This window comes from Micropterus dolomieu, linkage group LG12, assembly GCF_021292245.1.
Source record: "Micropterus dolomieu isolate WLL.071019.BEF.003 ecotype Adirondacks linkage group LG12, ASM2129224v1, whole genome shotgun sequence".
NCBI lineage: Eukaryota > Metazoa > Chordata > Actinopteri > Centrarchiformes > Centrarchidae > Micropterus > Micropterus dolomieu.
In genome coordinates this window covers 1,566,022-1,587,397 of record NC_060161.1, presented here as the reverse complement: position 1 = coordinate 1,587,397, position 21,376 = coordinate 1,566,022, and the positions used below count along the sequence as shown (strand labels likewise).

The following is a 21,376-nucleotide window of genomic DNA, read 5'->3' as shown; positions in this document are numbered from 1 at the left end:
AGCACCAGAAACACATGCACTAAGGAGACTTTAGCAGACTGAATTAGCAAACGAATGCGCCTTCATTATCATGGTGACTGACAAAGCTACATCTTTGGCATCAGTTTAGTAGATCCCCCAACTACACATCACACTGGATCAGTTGTATTGTGGGAACATGTATCTATATTCTACTTCACATGCGACATCTTTGCAAATGTGTGGTCATGTGTGTATATTGTGTTCACATGAGGTGCTCCGAAATGACAGATGCCTCATCCCCCTCTCACTTCATACTCTCACTGTTTGTCACAGTCACTGAAATATCTCGAAATTAGATGTCTTTCAAACAGTAAAACACACTGTCACAGTGAAGGAAACAATGAAAGTCCGTGTCCCCGGCAGCTCAGAGAATTTTAATGTGTCCCACTTGTCATTTTACTGCGCAATATAAATCAGACACACAGTATTTAGAGAGTAGTTATTAGTTGCTACAGGGAACATGCCACTATGGTGGAGGAGAAATGACTGAGGTGAGAGAATGTAATGCAGTGATTGCTTCCTCTGTTCTTAAAAAAATGCAAAACATTAATTTAGGGACATTTTCAGATTGTTCAGGAAGACATCAGAGTTAAAAAGGCAAAATGATGCCATGCTTTTACACTTCCTTACTAAAATGTGTGCACCCTTCACATTGGACTAAAAATACATATTATTCTTTAATTTTAATATTTTTTTCTTATCATATTTTCTGTAGTAAAATGTAGCTTTCAGTCTCTCTGACCGAGATTTCTGTTTTGAAACAGAACTTGCGTGATTTGGAATTTCAAGACTCTGTTAATCTCTCTCCCTCTCTGTATCTCCAAAACATCAACTTTTTAAGGGCTTAAAGACTAACTTTGTGACATGCATTTTTAAAATCCAGTGGGGTTTCAAATACCTTATTTATGTGGAAGAACCCATAAAGGAACATTTAGTCCTTCAGTTTATCCAAGGAAATTCAAAATCACAAATTTGGAGATAATAGGGCTATCATTTGATGGCTGTGATATCAATGTGGATTTATGGGCTAAATTAAATTGGAAATGTGCAAAAATGTAAGCTAAGTCCAAAGACAATTTTATTTAACTAAAATTTTGCTCAAATGATGAACACAAATACCCTTTTGTTGTTATGCTTCATCTTCATGTGCAGTAGGTCAAGGGGAGTGAAAAGGTACCAAAGACCAAATATTGTGTCGAATAAGTATTGGAGATACCTTGTTCAGAAGCGGCAACCTCCAAGGCTGAAAAATTAAGCTAATGCAGAAGTGAGAACAACTGTATTTCCTCATACGGCCACTTATAGATGCCCCCAAAAGTGATTCAATCCCTAGAAACTTTAGCACTTTTATTGAGAGTTGAGTGCCGTCATAGCTTGTTGCTTTGTCAACGATAGTCTGAACACAGCATTAGGGAAAAACAAGATGGCGATGGTCAAATGCCATACTTGAGGCTTCAAAACGGTAGTCCACAACTATGTCCACTTCTTTCATACAGTCTATGTTTTTTCACCATGTGCAAAAAGCTAAATTTTAGATAGTTCTTTGGAACATCTACCCTTGAATGTAGGGCACGGGGATTGTCCTCGTAGTTGGGGAGAAACATACCAAGTAGAAGTAGCTGTTGGAACAAGAGATCAATAATGAAAAACATGTTGCAGAAAATTAAATATTGCGCTACATGTAGCCGCATTTCCTGTAATGTGTTGAATTCCAGCTGGGCCACTTTGTTTGACAAACCTGAAGTCATGGAAAGAGAAGAGAAGAGAATCTGTCTATTGGCACATAATTGTCCTGGCTTTTAGTCAGAAGGTGATCCAGAGGTCAGTCCAGCTCCTATGTCTTCAAGTGCAGTCCACCTCCATCACTGCCAACACAAAGGTGATAGGTGCAGTCCAACCGTGAACATGGATGCTGCCAGAAGTAAGAATGTGAAAAATGTAGAGGGCAGAATTTGAAAAGGAAATCGAAAGTTCTGACCTTTTTACACCTGTCATTTGCTGCAGAAAGAGGGGGTGGCTGTTGGTTTCCTCGATTTTCAGAAATATGTCTGGGCAATGCACACTCTGTCCGACTGTTTGAAAGGAGCTTTTTACCTCTTTAAAACTTTTCGAACAGCACTTGAGAGAGTATATATTGGCCTTTTACTACATGTACAGGTTCTACCACTGTATAAATTCCAGCTGGTTGGGTAACCTGCAGCACTTTCTGCCTGTATATCTAGCTACCTTTACGTCTGTCTTTTTAGGGGTGGTGAAATATTTCTGTTGTGGACAGTATAAGCGTGAGCTTTTGCAGAAGGTCAGTTGTATTTGGCTTTAGACTTTGTCTTATGTGTCTGAGACAAAAGGATGCAGCGAGAAGAGGACACGTCTGGTTATGGATTCCACTCACAGCCAGACACTAGTAGTCCTCTGTGGGCAGAGGCTTACATCTGGCAGGTGTTTGTTTATGAGAGCAGTTAACACTGGATCCGGGAGGCTTTATAGCAAAACACATACGCACATGCACAAGTTCAGGCAAACAAAAAACACACATGCACACACTATCAGCAAGCCCAATATATGGACTTGTTTGTCCCATTTAGATTGTTTTCGATCTGTAAGCTACTAATACAGTCTTTCCAGATCTTGCAGAGGTTTTCTGTTTGGAGTTTGCACAAAAAATATGCTAACATTTTAAGCACAACAGCAAAGCAGCACAACAAATAATCATAACAAGTTGCAGTGGGAGTAAAAGGAGTTGAGAAGCCTCACAGGATCTTAAGAATTACCTGTTATCGGAATGTTTTATCAATAGCTTTCCTGTGCACTTAGATCCAGGAAGTTCCTAATGTTTCTGTAACTTCATTTTCCCCGGAATTGAGTATGAAAGGTATTTTTTGTACTTCTTAACCATGACATGACAGAGAGATCCATAAACCAAAAAGTTAGTTTTAGATGTTAGATAACTTGAGTCTTGTAGGGACTGATACATAGTGAAACTTTATGTAAACATAGTAAATTTTTCTGCAGCCTGCGTTTCCTTAAATTGGTTCTATATTATTTTATTTTAATGTGTAAATCACATACAGTCACTGGTAAGGTTGACACTTTTTCTTCCAGTTTGGTCATTTGTTTTGTTGTTGTTATTGTTTGAGCAAAATCACTCATTTAAAAGATCACTAATAACTGTAATATGCAACTGCATACGTCATTTTGCTTAAAAGCATACCCAAGATCTCTGGTGGATACCAGCGCGTTTGTATGATAGGTCTTGGTCCAGATAAACGTCAGTTGAACAGCACTCTGCAAAGACAGTGCTCCAGTCCATTCTTCACCAGCAAAAATGACAACAGGTTTGCTGGGAATGCCAAGAAAAAAATCTAACAATAAACAAACACACACATACCTTCACACACTCTCACACACACACACACACACACAGCGCTACTCACCCTTGACTGTGAAACTAGGTTGATGGGGGGCAGCCTATCTCCTATGGCTCACACCTTGCTGACAGGCTCATTATAGTGGAGTTAGAGTAGAGACCTTGGTGTGACAGAGCCAAAGTCATCCCGGCCAGCTCCCAGCTCTCTGTCCCATTCAAAGCACTTACCAGCACAGACACCACAGCACAGCGCTGTTCATCCAAACCACGGATCCCCCAGGGACCAGAGCTTGTTCAGGCAACACATTTCAGAGTGACTGAAATGCATCTGAATGCTTGACAAAAAACTCATTCTATATCCATCAACAGTTTCCCCAGGGGAATGCCCACTGTGGATGAGTTTCTGCTCTCTTTAAATGCTTTGACGCTAATAATGAAGTTCAACATGAACAAAAGAAGGGATAATACCTGACAAAGTCTGTGCTTCACAAACGTGTCAGGTGGTTCTTTCCCTCCGGGGAATTTGTGAGTTGTATACATAAATGGGCATCATCTTCTGCCATCAAGAGTGCTGCATGTCGTAAATTTTATTTCTTTACTAAAACACCTAATTTTTGATCATGTAACATAGTTTCTTTCCCTTAAAATTTGTGTTTCTTGTGCTGTTCCCTAATGCAACATGTAGCCTAGCTAAACACTGTTTAGCTGAAAGCACAAAAGCTTTCGTATAACTCTGTTCAAAATCCTGACCAGTTTTCAACATAAATCCTGAACGCACCCAGACTATAAGAATAGAGAATAATGAACATCTGTATCTGGACAGAGGAATTTTGCAGATGTGAATTATCTTTTTTATGTAAAACAGGATTAAAGTTCAACTGTAATCCAGATGTTTGTCCTTTCATGCGAGAAGGCATTTGATTTAAATAAAGTTTAAATACAATCAAATTTGCTGTCATATAATATACTTCTTTTTGGATCAGGTTTAATGCTGTGCACACATTATCATGCAGTTTGTGTTGGACCAGTGATTGTAGGAGAATTCTTAAAGTATAAGGGGAATGGCAATCTTATATGTCTTTCATAAAATTTGTATATATGAATGTTTGTGCACACTGGAGGAGAAAAAGAACTGTGGCACAGTGAGATGTGGTGTTGCATCCAAGGATATCTGCTCCTCTCTATAAGAGTTTAAGTGATCCATCACCCAACTGTAAGACGACATCCATACGCTGAAAGAAAAGAAATATCTAGGAAATGTGTCACATTGGCTGCATTCTATTAACATTTCACATTGTTCTGTGATGGACTGGCGGAGATCATGGAAGCTGACTATCACTGGAGGGATTAGCGATAAATCCTTTTTATGAATCGCGTCTACATTACATCCCCTCTCCCTTTAAATCTCTCTCACACCTGCTTTTCTCAATCTTTTTCTTTGCACCTCATCGTCCCCTCTGACTCAGTCTTCCATCCACTGTAGTTCTGCATCTCCCTCTCAGAGCCAGGGGCATGCTAGTCAAATAGACTGCACTCTAATTGCCGACGTAATGGTGCTGCAGTCCACTCATCTCACCTGCCTAATTAATACTACAGCTGACACCCCTGGTCTCTTCTCTCTCATACTCTCACACGCATCCGCACATTCCCACACATATGCGTGCAACTACAGAAGGCAATGCACGCTTGTGAGTTCATGTCACATCACTCTCTCCCTATATTGAATCTTCTCAGCCTTCTTTTCTTCCTCTCTTCTCTCTCTCCTCACCTGGTCTTTTCTTTCCCCTCCTCTGTAAAACATGCCTCTGTCAAATTGACTTAACTTGTCAGGAGCAGTACAAAACTATTTACTTAAGTTAAAATAAGAATGTTTCTGACCACATTGTTTTGAGGATGTGACCTGGCAGGCGTATGACAGCAGAAACTGCAAAGTATAAATACAAATACGCAAGACAAAACAGCAACAAAAATATCAAGAAAATATAATGAAAATAAACTAAAGAATTGTTATCTCCTTGCAACCTCACAACATGTAATTGGAAAGCTATACTCCCACAAATTGAAAGCTGTAATAATTGACACCCAACTGGGTGATATTTCATATACATTAAAAAGGTATTTTACAAAGGTGTCATGAAATACACATTTTTCACATGTGTTGAGCCTCATTTCTTCCAATAAACCTCCACAACCCCTCAGTTTATTTCATACTTTATGTCTTTATCTTTCTATCTCTAAAGTCTGTCAAGCTTAGCTCTAGGGCCAGGCTGAACAAAACAGATTTGATGGTAGTAGTGGCAGCCCTCTCTCAATTCTTTCCTCCAAAAATGATGAATCTGTAGGCAGGGTGTGCTTCTCAGGTCTTTTTGGTTCACATAAGCCGCTACATGTTGCCAGTCCTAAGGCACATCGGAAGTCTTGTGTAAACAGCTTCTCCTGTAATGTAGTAATTATTTCCTCTCACCTCTTTTTTATCCTCATCACAAAGCTTCTCTCCTCTTGTTTCCTCCCTCCTCTAAAGAATGCTGTTGACAACAGATTTTTGGGAGGTTCACATTTGCTTCTGTTGTTGCAGCTATTTTCTTCCATGTAATGTCATCTTTAGAGTCTGCAATCCTTTGTGAAGCCTAATGTATTGTTGTTCATGATTAAACTTGAAGAGGATAAAAGGAGTCCCACCAATTAGCAAAGTTGCCTTCTCTCCTTCTTATTACACCCATTGTGCTTTGATTCATTGTTAGAGCAGAGGTTGATTGCTTCACTTAAGGTTGAGCTTACACAAAGCCAACCTCATTCAAGACTTGAACTGACCTCATGTTTTCTTTCTTCTGTTCATCATTTTCTTGTTCTTTTTCCAATGAAGACGAGTTGACTTTAGTCACCATTTTAGCATAATTGAAAATCTGTCTGTAGCACAGACAATTGGCAGAATTAGTCCAGATGTAAGTACAGAAATCATGTCATGTGCTCAAGAGTCTCGTCAGCTTCTTGACATGAGAGCTTCTGTGTGAAGCACCAATTTCTGTTATTCAAAACCAGAAAGTCCAAAACCATTAATATGGCTGAAGTATTGTGAAACACCTTCCAATTGCTTCTTAAGATTTGTTCAAATCACTTCTGTGAGCTTCTAATGTTCTGTGTACATTTTCCATTAACATCAGCTGTGTAAATTGTAAAAAAAGATCCCAGATCCCAATGACTCTCATTTGCTATACATGCACAGTACATATTTGTCCCAAATCTCCTTTCACTACTAACTATAGAGTGAAATGTTTTGTAAGAAACAGTAAGAGTGAACAAAGGAGTGACTTGGACACAATCTAAATTGAACTCCAAATGCAAAAATGCTGAGGATCTTCTCAACTTTCTATCAATATACTTTTATCAGTACATGATTTGACAGTAAACAGGACAAGAAACAGTTATTATAAATAGCAAATCAGTATGATCACACTTCTGAGGAATGACAGGTGATGAGGATATACTTGACACTTTTATCAAACACGCCTGTCCATGAAAGCAACCCTGCTTTGTTTGAGAGTTCACTCGGAGGACAACAACAGAGAACACCAAAGGTCATCGTTCAACGTGTGAATGAATGCTAATCACATTCTCCTCTCTCATGTTGTGCCTGCCAAGTTTCCCTCTGTGATCTTCTTTTATCTAATATCCCAAATGCCAGAATAAATTTACCTCTCCTTGGTATTATCCATAACGTCTTTGAAATGGCATATTTGCTTTCTCATTGTGACAAAAACTATAACTGCTTAAAACTAAGGTGTTAGATATTATGCATTATTGTATTTCTATGTTTCCTGTGAAGTATAACTAAAGCCATTAGTTGAAATGAACACCTGTCAAGTGTGATATCTTTTGGACTTTTTCTGGGATAATAGTTGTTTTTATTGTGATTTTGACATCTATCTTTCAGGCTTGGGGAACTGTGTACGTCCTTAATTATCCCTGTAGGCTAATAATCCTCTGAGAATTGGTAATACTTCGTCTTATAATCCCCTTCTCTAGCCTCAGGATGTGTTTTGATTAAACTGAAATCCCTCCATATGACCTGGAGGTAATGTGGCTTCATATCGGCACATCATATGGATAAAGCACATTTTTATGATTGATTATATGCATCACAACAATCTTAGTGGTGCTTTCCTAAGGCTAAGATGCATAAAACCAGAAATGCAACAACAAGTTAAAGACTTCAGGATAGATCAAAATGTTTTAATAGTTTCAGAAGTTAAACTAACACTGCACTGTTTCCAGTAGACAAATTCAGTTCCATTGTTAAGATGGCCTAATATTTTCCCAGAATTCCAAGTGCAATTTTTCTGGATTAAGGAACATGTTTGACTAATTTAAAGCTTTACTCACACCTTTTTCTGACAGCATCTGCTTGGTCTTGCCAGCATTTGCTCTGCCATTTCCTGTGTTCCATGTGGACCACTTCTCTCTAAAATAATTTTCTTGCAGCGTGTGATGCTGCTTACAAGTGCTCCATGTAAGCAAGCAGCTCTTTCCTAGTTTAGAGGTTTTCAGTTCAGCTGTAATGCATTCAAGTGCTTGAGGTGAGAAATAATGCCCACATGACAAAATGGGTCATGTAGGTTGTTTTTTGCTTTTTGTTGCTCCTACATTATTTGCAAACCAAAGGGCAGAGAGCTGCTTTGTGCTGTAGTTGCAGAACAATGAAAGTCAGCACGATGCAATTCCTGTTTCATTCAATTTAATGAAACATGTGACAACTAAGGTTTAACAAAGTGAAAATAAACATACATTTATGTAATATTAACGGTAAACAAAAAAATCCTCAATCCTTTATTTTACAATAAATTGATAGTAAAATTTGAAATGTTAAACCAAGAGAACTTTAAATTTAAAGTAAGCAAGACAGTGGTTTAGAGGTTTGGAATTATTTAAATTACAGCAAAAGCTACAAAAAGAAATTTTGTATTATTTACAGACAGTGTTCTAGTGTTACCTGTGAGGGTAAACTGATGCAACACAAGGGTTCAGCTAATCTGTGCGGTTCTATATGTTGTGTGAATATAATCACCCACCTTTATTACGCTTCAGATGTTCCAAAGGATTTATTTTTAATCTACTGTCATCTGTCTTTACAGCTGCTTTCCGTAACACTGCTGATGTTTACTATGAGCAGTGGCACAATTCCAGCATTGAACCTTTTTACTATTTTACATTTAAGAAATTAAATCCCAGCATCAACAAGTGGGTGATGAAGTGACGGCGAGTTTCCAGAAGGTTCATAACTTTCATAAGATTCCTTTGCCTTGTTGCACGGCTAGGCAAATGATTTCCTAGCCATGCTCTCTAACGGGATCAGCAACATGCAAGTGACACTTCACAAAGAAAAAAATATTTCCAAGGGACACAAAATAATCAAACAGAAGCCAAAAGGGGGCGAATTTAATTAGCTGATTACCCTGACGGACTTTCCTGCTGCTTAATTTTATCCAAAGGTCAAAGCGTTCATGAGACTATTGTTCTTCAACACAAACTGAACGCTCTACTGCATAAATCCTCCTCTGGCATTTGGGTGTTTAGGAATATTTTCTGAAATTAAGACTTGATAAAGCTGCCACCCCTGTGGCATCGTATTTAGGCAACTCCAGTGTTCCCATTGGTTTAACTGCCAAAGGCCACTACAGCATATCTAGCAGAAAGCAGGTTACACAGAGGGTGAAACACGCACTTATAAATTGTAAAAACATGCTGTACATGCAACATAAATGAAATGCATTTCTGGGATTTGTATAAGTTTGGTAATGTGTTACGGTTAGGTGTAAGAGACACTGAACAATTCATAATTAACATGACTAGTTTTTCCAACTTTATACATCACATGGCCAAACGTATGTGGACACCAGAACTAAGTGTGTGGACACCAGGACATGTTACCTCAAAGTGATTGATTAACATCAAACATCACATCGTTCCAAAACTATGGCTCATTAATTACAGGTCTGTAAGAGCCTCCTCTCTCTTCTGGGTTTCCACCAGATTTTGGAACAAGGATTTAAGCCTCATCAGCCACAAAATCATTAGCGAGGTTAGTCAAGTTCTTCCACATCATACTGGGAATACCATTTTTGTTATGGGCCTGGCTTTAGGTATAGGACCATTGTCATCTTGAAACAGGAAAGGATCTTATCAAACTGTTGACACAAAAATGGAAGCACGCTGTTGTATAAAATATCATTGTATGCTGTGGCATTAAGATTTCTTTTGATTAGATGGCAGAGATAACAGCTGATTTAACTGATTTAAATACCTCAGTACCCTCTTTAACATTCAGATGCAATGAAGAGATATTTCCTGAAATCTACTGTCGATAGCATGAACCGTCCAATCATGGTGACTTAGAGGTAGGGAATTAGTAAGCACGGAGTAAAGTGGTTTAGGTTATAAAGTGTTAATATTCATATGGAAAGAAAGTCAAAGACAGGCAAGAGACAGAGCAGAATGAAAAAGAGATAATGGTCTCGATTTAAGAGTTATCTGTTAATGGTATTTCCCACCCGTATCGAGATCGCTGCGTAAGACAGAGGAATTTTATTTATAGAGTGTGACATGATAGTCTTCTACAGTATAAAAGGTACTTAGGTGACTTCAACTGAGAGAAGAGCTGAAGTGTGTAGAGAGGACTTTACTAGGCAGCCAGGTAAACCGCATGCTCCTGCTGCCCCTTGGGTTCAGCCTTCTTTTGTTTTCTCTTGTTTGCTGTTGTCTCGCTTGTTCTTGCTGTGTCACCACTATGATCATTGTTATGGTCGGTTAAGAAAATATTGTGGTCATAGTGACAAAAATATAGTATCAAACTCTCTGTAGGCTTCAAAGGTGGTCAGTTGCATGCAACATCTAACTGTGATAGCATCAAACGGAGGCCGTGTATTTAGACATATTTTGGTGGAACAAGCATGTGGATAGTAGAAAGATGATAAAGCTGCAGTAATTACCTAACAAGTTAGAAGTTACTTCTTTTTTCACAACACAGATTTTGACAGATTTGTGAACAATATTTGAGAGAAATAAGCCTTTTGTGTACATAGTGAAAGTCTTAGATCTTTGAGTTCAGCTCACGATGAATGGTGGGCAAAAACAAAAGTGTTGCGTTTATAATTTTTGTTCAGTGTATGTGGACTGACAAAACAAATTACTCAACTGTAATGGCTTTAAAGCTCCACCAATCAATATATCTTATAAAACAACAAATCAGAAGGCTGTATGCTCATGATGAATGGGGGTAAAAACAAAAGTTCTTTTTTTGCCAGATTTGTTTGACGCAGGTTAAAAGTATTGATTTATAGTTCAATGTTGGATTTCATGAGCACCAATGCAACAGTAGGCAAATGTATGACATTTAATTATATTCCCCCCACAAATGTTCATTTTATTTATGATACAGATTGATAGTAGGCTACACACGTACTTCTAAAACTGGAGCTAGTTACCAGCTACAGCATTTACGTGTATAGGCTCCATAGCTACACTGTAACCCCTTAACACACAGTAATAAATCCGTCTTAACAAATTTTATGTTGCTTTGTGTCAACTCAAAACATAAATTATATATGAAAACTCCCTTTAACGTGAAGGAAATAGTGTTTTGTGGTTAAAAGAAACCAACACTGACTGTTGACAGGAGATTAAACCACAATTTGCAGTTCTTTGCTATCAAAGTCACATGCTCTTTTATGGCCACACTACTTAACGCCTTTGCTACTGAACGTTAACATAAAAAGTGCCGTGATTTCAATAGACAGTGATTTTTCACATAACTACGAAAGGTTTGCTCACCAGGAGAACATACATGGGTTGTTAGAAGCTGTTTAAACACACGACAAGTGCTGTCATTTTTGTTGTCACTCTTGTTTGTTGTCTCCCATGTGTCTCTTTCTGGTGTCTGGGATTACTGACTGCTTGAGAGATGCCGGATTAGTTAATGTAGCACTTTTGCTCTAGTCCCCATAGTGATTGCTTGGACCAATCAATTTTACTTTCAGATGGATAACAACGAGTTGTGTTGAAGACAGTTCTGTTATGCATGCAGTACCAAACATTCTCATCTGACCTCAACATATTGTTGTCTTCCATCACAGTACTCCCTTTCGCTGAATAGAGTAGAAAATATGGAGAGGTAGAGGAGCAAAAGACAGAAAGGGAAACTGAGGTAAAAGATGAGTAAAAAAAGAAGCTACATCAGGAAAAGTGGTGTGTCTGTTGTTTTAATTTTTGGGATCAGAGGCTAGGTGGAGCTGTGAATTATTGAGTAACTTCCTGCCTCTGTTAAAAGGGTTGAGAGGTGAAGGTGAGGTTTTATAAGACTCATGGTGAGATGGAGGAAAGGGCACGCATTCAAACACCATGACATGTATGCAACATTCAGTGGAAGGCATATTTTATTTAAACAAGAGCAGCTCAGCAGTCAGTTGCGCTTGACAGCTGGAAACATCCAGAGAGATGTTAGAGATGACTGTGAACTTGGAGATACATTTATGGCAGAATTTAAACAGCTGAATTTCTTACGGACTTGCTCATAATTTGATGTTGAAAAAATACTCATCATTGGCTTTTGGGGGGTAGAGGGGTACCTAGACTTTACCCCTGATCTGACTGAGGTTGTGATTTAAACTTTAAGATTGCCAAAGGAACCTCACAGTGCACTGAATTCCAGTTTGGCCAACTTTTAAATTGCAGCAAAAGGAACATGTTCTTCTTCACCTTTGCAATTTCAGGCTTACTCAAAAAGCTACTTTAGTAATTATAACTCCTTCTTCCATTTGCATAAATTAAACTGGAATTAGATTGGACCACAATTAGACCACAACACAAGAGCATCCTCAGCTGCAAATGTCTTCCTCCTCTGGGTTCACTGTGACCTAATAAATACAAATTTGGTATAAAGTTACCATTTGAAAGTTTTTTGCCTCAGTCGTTCTTTACTGATATATAATGATGCTGAATATGTAATCTTTCTTTGAAAGATCGGTAAAATAGAATTTCTAATTTATACTTACATCCCTATTCTCCCTTTGGTTAACATAGCGTACTGAAGTTGTATGTTGAATGTGGAACAGAGGAAAGTAAGGTGGGTTGAGGTAACAAGATGGCACATTTTCGAGTGGCCTTTTATTGTGGCCAGGCCATACCCATGCTGTCTGATCAGCATCTTGATATGCCACACCTGTGAGGATGGATGGATTATCTCGGCAAAGGAGAAGTGCTCACTAACGCAGATTTGACAGATTTGTGAACAATATTTGAGAGAAATAGGCCTTTTGTGTACATAGAGAAAGTCTTAGATCTTTGAGTTCAACTCATGATGAATGGGGGCAAAAACAAATGTTTTGCGTTTATAATTTTATTCAGTGAAAACTGAATTTTGTTCAGTGAAAACTGAACTGACTGACTAAAACATATTACTCAACTGTAATGGCTTTAAAGCTCCACCAATCAATATATCTAATAAAAAAACAAATCAGAAGGCTGTAAGCTCATGATGAATGGGACAAAAACAAAAGTGCTAGATAGATAGATAGATAGATAGATAGACTAGTCACTTGGTAACAAGTAGATTCCAGCAGATTATATTGATTACAATGAAAACAGCTCTTAGTCTGGACATAGGTGAGGATAATCCAACTTGTCTTAGACTAAGACTGAAACTAGACCAGCATGACTCTACAGACTGTCAGTCTGATATATAAAATAGGCTCCTGGTGTTGCATTTGCAACAAACACAACATGGTATTCGTTCGTATTATACTAATAAATAGTTAGTTGTGATAGTCCTACATACACGGAAATGCATATTCACGTATACTTCCCAGAGAGCTCTATTTATGTCTGAAATACTAACATACAAATAGATATGCACATAAATATACATGGACAACAACACACACAATGCACACATAGTTTACGAGAGGCAGGCAGGGTGTGAAACTGTCAGAGTGAGACATGCCACCCCAGATGCATTTCAATCACCCCATCAGGAAGAAATGAGAGAAGAGTCTTCCCTTGATACCGAGCGAAGATAGATTTTCATTTCAATTTTCTGTCCTATCCAGAAATGAAAGACTGCATAGAAACACATACGGCTGAGAGATATGTAATGTCATTTAAGTAGAAAAGTAATCATCTCAGGCCTCCTTTGAAGTCTGGGCTGTCAATTGTATTTGGTTGTCTGCAGGTCTGATTAAACAAACCTCTGAGCAGAATGTTGCCACTATAGCCAGACAGGCATATTGGATTACATTAGGATTTGATACATCAAACGATATGACTTCATTGAGTACCCACGGTTACAAACGTTTTTTAAATCGTCATTATCCAGACTGAAAACCTAATTACAAATAACACAATGAAAGAATATCTGTTACACCTGTTCTTGTCCGTTGTGCATAGGACATAATGTTTATGTTTTTCATTATTGCATCCAAAACTTGGTGAAGAAGGTTCTCGGCACCTGCGTGAATCTAGCAATGATAGTGCCTTGTTAAATCATGAAAGCTCTATGTTAAATGAACTTTCTCTAGTTGGTTAATTGATGCTATAAGCCCCCTGTAAACTTTTCAATTGAGTAGAACCATGTCTGCCTCTCTCTTTTGCTAAGAATTTGTATCAGTATAAGAAATTTCACATAATTGCTCACATTTCATCTTCACAAAATAATAAATAACTGAATGTCAACATGTTGAGAGAGTGATGTGGCAACATTGTTGGAAAGGGTCCATACCTAAAACAATTAATACCTCTTCAGGGCAAGCTTAGAACAGTGAGTAAGATAAGGTAGACAAGCATTATGGAAAAAGCTTTTAATATGTTCCAAATTAGGTTGGAATGCATGAACCATTTATTTTGTGGCTGTGTGTGTGTGTGTGTGTTAGTGATTTTTACCTTCTGAAATCCTTACTGAGCAGATTGTTGTAAAGTCAGGCTCCAACCATGACAGAAACAACACTTCTCCTCAGCTATTTCCTGTTATTTGTTGGTCAGTTTACTAGAAGTGTATTGGCCATTTTTACCCGAAAATGAATTTCATGCCGAGAAAATGGCCCACGATGTGAAGATCATTGAACGAACCTGTCACAGTCTGACCAATGCACTGTGGCATATTTTCTTTTAATAGACTGTTGAGCCTCACGCTGCTGTGTGGCTGCACTGTATTAAATTGGTCTAAATAGCCACCCTGCCAAGAAGAGGGAGGCAGTTGTTTGGGTCTCTACTATTTCTTTTGATGTTTGACACTGCAAATGGTGTCATTATTTTATTTGTATCACATCTTTATTATCAGAGGGGGGAATCACTGTGCACGATTAATCTTCTCTGTCTCGTATCAACCCAGTAAAAGCAGTATAACAATTGTGTTACACAGAAGAACATTTCAGAAATCTATCTTCATTTGCCATGTTTTCAGTCTTTTTGTATTGGAAAAATTTTGTAAATAACAGGGGTGTACAGCACTGCAGAGCATGCTGATGGTCTGTCATGCAATTTAACATGAGGGCAGTGTCCTATAGATGACTTCTAATATGTTGCCGGGGCTTTTTAGGCATCAAGATCAAGATATCCCACAGATCTCTGTGTTAGAACTGTTGAGGAGATATTAGTGTAAACGTTTTAACCAGACATTTGACCAAACTTTCAAGTAGTGCTTTTAAAGTTACAGATTGCAGCATGTATAATTTGTAGCCTTAAGCCAGTTCAAATCCCACATTTGCAGGATAAATCCCAGAGGCGTCCTTGAGCAAAGCACTCTTCACCCCAACTGGAGCTGCTGTAGTGCTCCCGTGTAGCTTCAAAGTGTGAATGTTACTGTGTGAGTGTCCAGAAAAAGAGAGCAAGGCTAAATAAAACCAAAAAATGCTCTCCTAGTTTACCCTGTTCTATAAAAAATAAGTTTATAAAATAAGTATCTGGGGCTGGGGATATGGATAAGATGCATGCCTTTGGTGTGGGAGACCTGTGTTTAACTCCCCACTGTGACACATCCACCAGTGTGTCCCTGAACACTTAACCCATTGTTGCTCCAGAGGCGTGCGACCTCTGACATATATATAGCAATTTTAAGTCGCTATGGATAGAAGTATCAGCTAAATGTATATTTGCTTCAGTTTTGATATGATGTTTTCAGGGAGAACGAATGCAACTCAACAAGATTATTAGCTAAAATATTAGGTTAACGTCACTGAAAAATGAATGACTGTGTGTGAATGGGAACACACTCAGTGGTGGACTTTCTGATGACCACATGTGGCAGCAGTTGAATAAAACTGGGTAAACCTGAATTAAACTAAAATATCTTTAAGTTATTTGTTGATAGGCAGTTGGTGTTTTGGGTTTTTTTTGCTTCAGTTTTAGTATCAAATACCCAGAATCTGGGTGTGCCGCAATAGTCATAAATGAAACTTTAACCGTAATATTAAGTTTACATCACAGAGTAATTACATGGCAATTACACATTACACATATTACATTACTGCTTTATACATTTGTGAGAGATTCACACACGTGCGTGTCCACACACACGCATGCACATGCAATCTCTTACTGTCTTCTTTATATGAATGACTATTGTGCTAACCAGAAGGCATGCAACTCTTCAATACCCTCCGACTGTCTCTCATCCATTCTTAGATTCACTCCTCCGAGCTTTATGAAGCAACACTCCAATGTGTTTTGATCTCGGCTGGGAACACATAGACCAAAAAAATGAGAGTTTATGGGATACAATAACTTCTTATTCTGCATGGCCACTCAACAAGGAAGCTATGTCTATGCAAATGTGCGAAGTTCTATTGTGTTGTATTTTTTTTATGCCCCACTCTTCAATTTAATCACCAGTGAATGTGTGTTGCATGCTTCTCCTCACTCCCACAGTCCCCTAATGAGCATGGCACACAGACAATGTCACCATGTTAAACCTCTGTTCTTTTAATTATCTTCCTCCCTTCCACTTGGTACGACAAAGATTGCCTCCTGTCAAAGTTTAGTCAGCTTAGGTCAAAATGGCATGGAGAGATGTTAAATTACCACATATGTGGCACAAAGAAAAGTCCATCTGTTTTTAAAGTGACCTGTTGACATGTTAGACTTTGATCCCGAATTGAAGTTTTTGATTAGAAAACTGAAGTCTGAACACGAAATACTGTTGCAACATTCACTGGAGTTTTGAAATGTGATTCAAATCACGTCTTTAGAACAAAGCCTCTGTAAATGTTTGTGGGTTGTTGTTTTTTTTGCTTCTCCCACTCCCACACAACACATATTTGGCATCACACGTTTCACCAGTAAAAGCTAAGAACAACAAACTTGACAAATGATGAGATTGTTGGGGCCTCCTTAACAGCATGGTCTGTCATCAAGGTGAGATAAATGTGACAAGAAAAAAACTTAAACAGTAGTAGTAGTAAACCACATACTAAGAAAGTATGCCGTTGGGTTCCTGTGATTACCATTCTTTTCAAGTTCTGACTTGTTCTCTAGTAAATACAATGTTGACATCTGGCTTTAAGATCCAATTTGAATTCAGACTGCAATTAAACTACAGTGCAGAACTAATTTCATTTTACCACTGAATGCTAATTCACCTGTAGTGTTAGTCAACCTGTAGAATGGTTATAAATATAGTATAGGCCTTTTCACAGCAGACATTTTAACTTGTACACAGGTGTTACTAATAACACTAACGATGGCTCGAACGTACAAAACGTATGCCATGCTAGCGACAGTCAGCCAGTATGCACAAGAGACCTTTTTCACGGCAGACTTTTTGACTTGTCATAGGAGGAAAAGCAAAGGTGAAACAAATTTCTTTAAAGATGGCTAAGTCCCATCAAGTAAGCCCATGCCAGTGAGCCAGCATTCACAATACCACCTGGACCCTGGAACTAGCTCAGCCTAAACGGGATGTAGTTGTTCTGTTGTATCTGCGCTGTCCCTTCTAAGACATGCTGAAATTTCTGTCGTGAAGCCTATACAAATACTCTTAATTAATCCTAGGCAGCTAATTGGAAATTAGCCATCATTGAATGTAATATTTACACCTGTGCCTTTCCTACTGTGACATTTATATATATCTCTGTGGTCCAATTCCATACTTACATTTATCTGACGCTTTTATCCAAAGCGACTTACAATTGCTATACATGTCAGAGGTCGCACGCCTCTGGAGCAACAAGGGGTTAAGTGTCTTGCTCAGCGACACAATGGTGGATGTCTCACAGTGGGAATCAAACCCAGGTCTCCCACACCAAAGGCAAGCATCTTATCTATGCGCCATCACCACCACCATCACCGTCACCATTGTATAATGTATGTGTCAAATAGTTTTTCTAAAGATGTACTTTCTAAGGGGGCTTTCACACCTACCTCGTTTGGTCCGGACTTTTGGGCTTTTCAGTTTGATCCAAACCAAAATTACAGGTGTGAAACCTTCCCTAGACAACGGTCCGCACCAAAAAGACAAAATTAGGTCAGAAAAAAAACAGATTGTCCAAGTCTCAGTCCGGATCAAACTGAACTATTGTTTGGTTCATTTCTAGTGTGAAAGCAGTTTTTGAGTGGTTCGGACTTTCAGACTATTTGTTTGTGTAAACCCGAAACAAACAAATGCATGGAGAAATGCATTGAAAAAATTACACAATTATGGTCTCTCCTCAAACGGAGGTGCAGAGGGATTTGCTTGCAGTCTTCTCCCCCTTTCCTGCCGATGATATGCCAAAACACCGCCGACGATATAGGCCTAATGTTCGCATGACGAAGGCGTTTATTTGGTGAATTTGAACTAGCCTGTCTCAAAGTGTCAGTAATTGACGCACTAATATGAGAATGTGTTACGAGTTAAGTTGGTGCTGCAGGTAGTAGACTAATGCCGTAATAATAGCAATATAGTGGCAACGACATCTGTACATTTGTACATTCCTCCCTCATTCATTCTGGTCAAAGCTCCCCATGGAACTGTTCAACCACTCAGTATCAAGTAGGTATAGGGAGACGCAGCCCACATGGATAATGACGCAAGTCCAGTTATGTAAAGTCCAAAACTAACCGAATTTATCAAATAATGAACACTGGTTTGGACCTTGGAGCGTACTTTCAGGTGTGAAAGCCCACTAATACTAGTGCAGGTCCCATTCACAATGTGATGCCTCCGTGCGCTTTTTGTTCAAAATGCACGTCTCACATTGGTTTCATCTACAGCAATGGTCCGCAAGAGGTGGCCCGCAGGCCAAATTACATCAACAGCAACAGTTACTCACGTAAACAAATTTTTGAGTTATTATTAAGGGAGAATGTTCATGCAAGGGGGGGGAGCAAACACATAACCCTTGAGTTGTAGGGCTTGTACACTACTGACTGAGCTAACCCGGTAACAAACAGTTGATATGAAAATATCATTTGTTATGTTGTGGCCCACTATATAATGTTTTTTTTTTAAATGGCCCAATGCCAAACTTATTTGCCACCAACCCCTGACCAACAGCATTAATAACACTGACACAACATGACAATGGCGGAGATACTGCTAGATATTTAGCGCTTCCTTAGAACTTCACATAACCCTTACCACTCGGTTTTAATACATTAGTTTCTAACATATATCAAACCTGCATGACGACATTAACTCCATTCCAACAATTCACACATCAGAGCATATAAGCTCCGTCCCTTAGAGCCTACCCCATCCTTTCTGCTGCAGAGCGGAGTAGCATAATCCCTGCCAGTGCGAGCAGCTCTGCGAGCTCTCCTGGCCTTCGCTGCTGCAGAGCTCCGCTCAGCGCTGTTCTCTAGTATGTTTATTCATTCTTAACTTGTTGCGTGTTCAAATGGCACCCAACGCGACACTGCACTCTCTTGAGTCCAAAGCAACACACCTCTGCCACGTTTCAAATCGACTGGATCGATGCTTCCTGACATAATACAAACACACAGACACACACACAGATCCCTTCCTTTATTAGAGGAATATTTCTGGATCTGTCTCACAAAATCAATTTCTTTTAAAGTGCTGCAGCTGTGAGTAGATCCTTCATTTTCTTCGTGCATTTCAATGTGGAACAATAGTGCACTCAAAAATAAAGCATTTTGTATTACGCATACTGACTTTTTTGAAGAAAAAATTCCACTGTGAACACACTGCCCTCTGAACCTTATTTAAATTGGTACATAATGTGGAGTTTGGACACAGGGCCGCATTTTTAAGCTAAATTAAGTTTGACACTTTGAACATATAAATGAAATATCAGAGAAGATTCAATTCAGTGTCAAAACAAACTTTTTTTCACCGTACGTCTCACCATATTTGCCCCCTTTCCCTCCCAACACTGAAGATGCTCTTTAAGCATACCACTGACATACACAGTCAAGTGCATCTTTCCCTCCTACTGCAGCTCATTTAATAATTGAAAATCACTCACCATAGATCAAAGACAAAAAGAGGATAGCCATTATCATTCTGCACAGAGCAAAATCTTTGATATGTCACACTACATTATTTTGTAAGCTTGATCTCTATGCACAGCTCCAGTGTTTTGTCTGGGTGGATGTAGATGTTCTCTCAGCTGCTGGCTTCCAAAAGCAGGGACCGTTGGGATATGTATATTTGCTCTGCTGTCCACTTGTCACAGCAGATACAGATTAATTCCAGTGTGTCCAGAGTGTCAATGAAAAAAGCCACAGGGGTAAACAGGGGGAGGAATTGGGATGCAGGTTGGGTAGAAGAGAAAATTGAGACTTAGTGAAACAGAATAGTCGCGAAAGTGACCGAATGATAGATTGAATAGATATAGTAAGTTCAAATTTAGATGGGGAGCACAAACTACTTATGTTGCTGAATTTTATATTTTATTTGCATCTATGAGACTTACATTTTCCTCAAGAGGGACAGAGAAAACAGAACAGCAAGAATGGTACAAATGGCCAGAGGCAAAAATTGATATCCAGGCACCAAATTAGGCTTTATACTGCATACTGGCATTTTAGCCTCTGTGCTGTCTCTGTGTTCTGTACACTTATGTGTTGATAAGGATATATTTATTGAGCTGAAATTAATTAAAAACACATCTTTGCAATGCATAGCCTGTTCCTAGGACATGATCTGATGAGCCGCCAAAGCACATTTCAGAATTCATTAGCTGCTTAATGATCATTGCCTGACTGGCACTCTCACAAATGTGTCAGTCAAATTTAACAGTTAAAATTCCTTGAAGGTTTGAGGACTATCCAGACACCATGAAATGTGTCGTCAATTAATTGAGTGGTCATCATCAGAATTTCTTCCTCTTGGTGGCTTGTAGAGGTTAAGAGCATGAAGAAAAAACATCCTTACGGCCGATTCATCATTATTGGCGTGTTCTCTGAAGATTTTCTATGACCAAGCAAGGAACCGGAAAGGTTATAGGGTCTTACTTAATGAGGACTGGAACCTCCTTTTCTGCTGCAGCCCCGATTTACAATTTTGGCTGAAAAGACAGATGTCTTCTTCAAGAAAATATTTCCTCATTGCAGGTTTCAGCCTTTAAAGATAACCACATTATTAATTACGTCCTGTCAGCTTGCCTCACTTTGCACTTTCTTGCCGTTCTGCTCAGTTCCTCAAGGACTGAGCTTTCCCTACATTTGTCTCAAAACATGAAGAGGAAAAGTGTGTGCATCTCTTGCATTTACATCAGTTGCAGTGGAATTGGTTCCTTGGTCAATCTACCTTACTCATTGACTGCTTTTGTATTTCTTTTGTTTCTCAACCAGGTGTCGAGAAGGTTACCAGGGAATCCGCTGTGACCAGTTTCTGCCCAAGACAGACTCCATCCTGTCTGACCCAAGTAAGTTTCCACATTTTTTACTTCAATGTTTCCAATGTGCCAACATCTATCATTAGACCATGAATCTAATTTAAACACATAAAATCAATATGAGGGAGAAGGAGGGGGTTATATATCTTAGATCATTCTAATGAGG

The 21,376-nt window shown here is 38.8% G+C and overlaps 1 protein-coding gene across 1 annotated transcript in view; it reads left to right on the top strand.

The window, feature by feature from the left end:
- LOC123980620 (pro-neuregulin-3, membrane-bound isoform) overlaps positions 1 to 21,376 on the top strand; it is a 358,599-nt gene that overhangs the window by 276,373 nt on the left and 60,850 nt on the right. Inside the window, exon 4 of the mRNA XM_046065115.1 lies at positions 21,167 to 21,240. Within this exon, the coding sequence (XP_045921071.1) occupies positions 21,167 to 21,240 (74 nt within the window). The remainder of the gene's footprint in view (positions 1 to 21,166; positions 21,241 to 21,376) is intronic.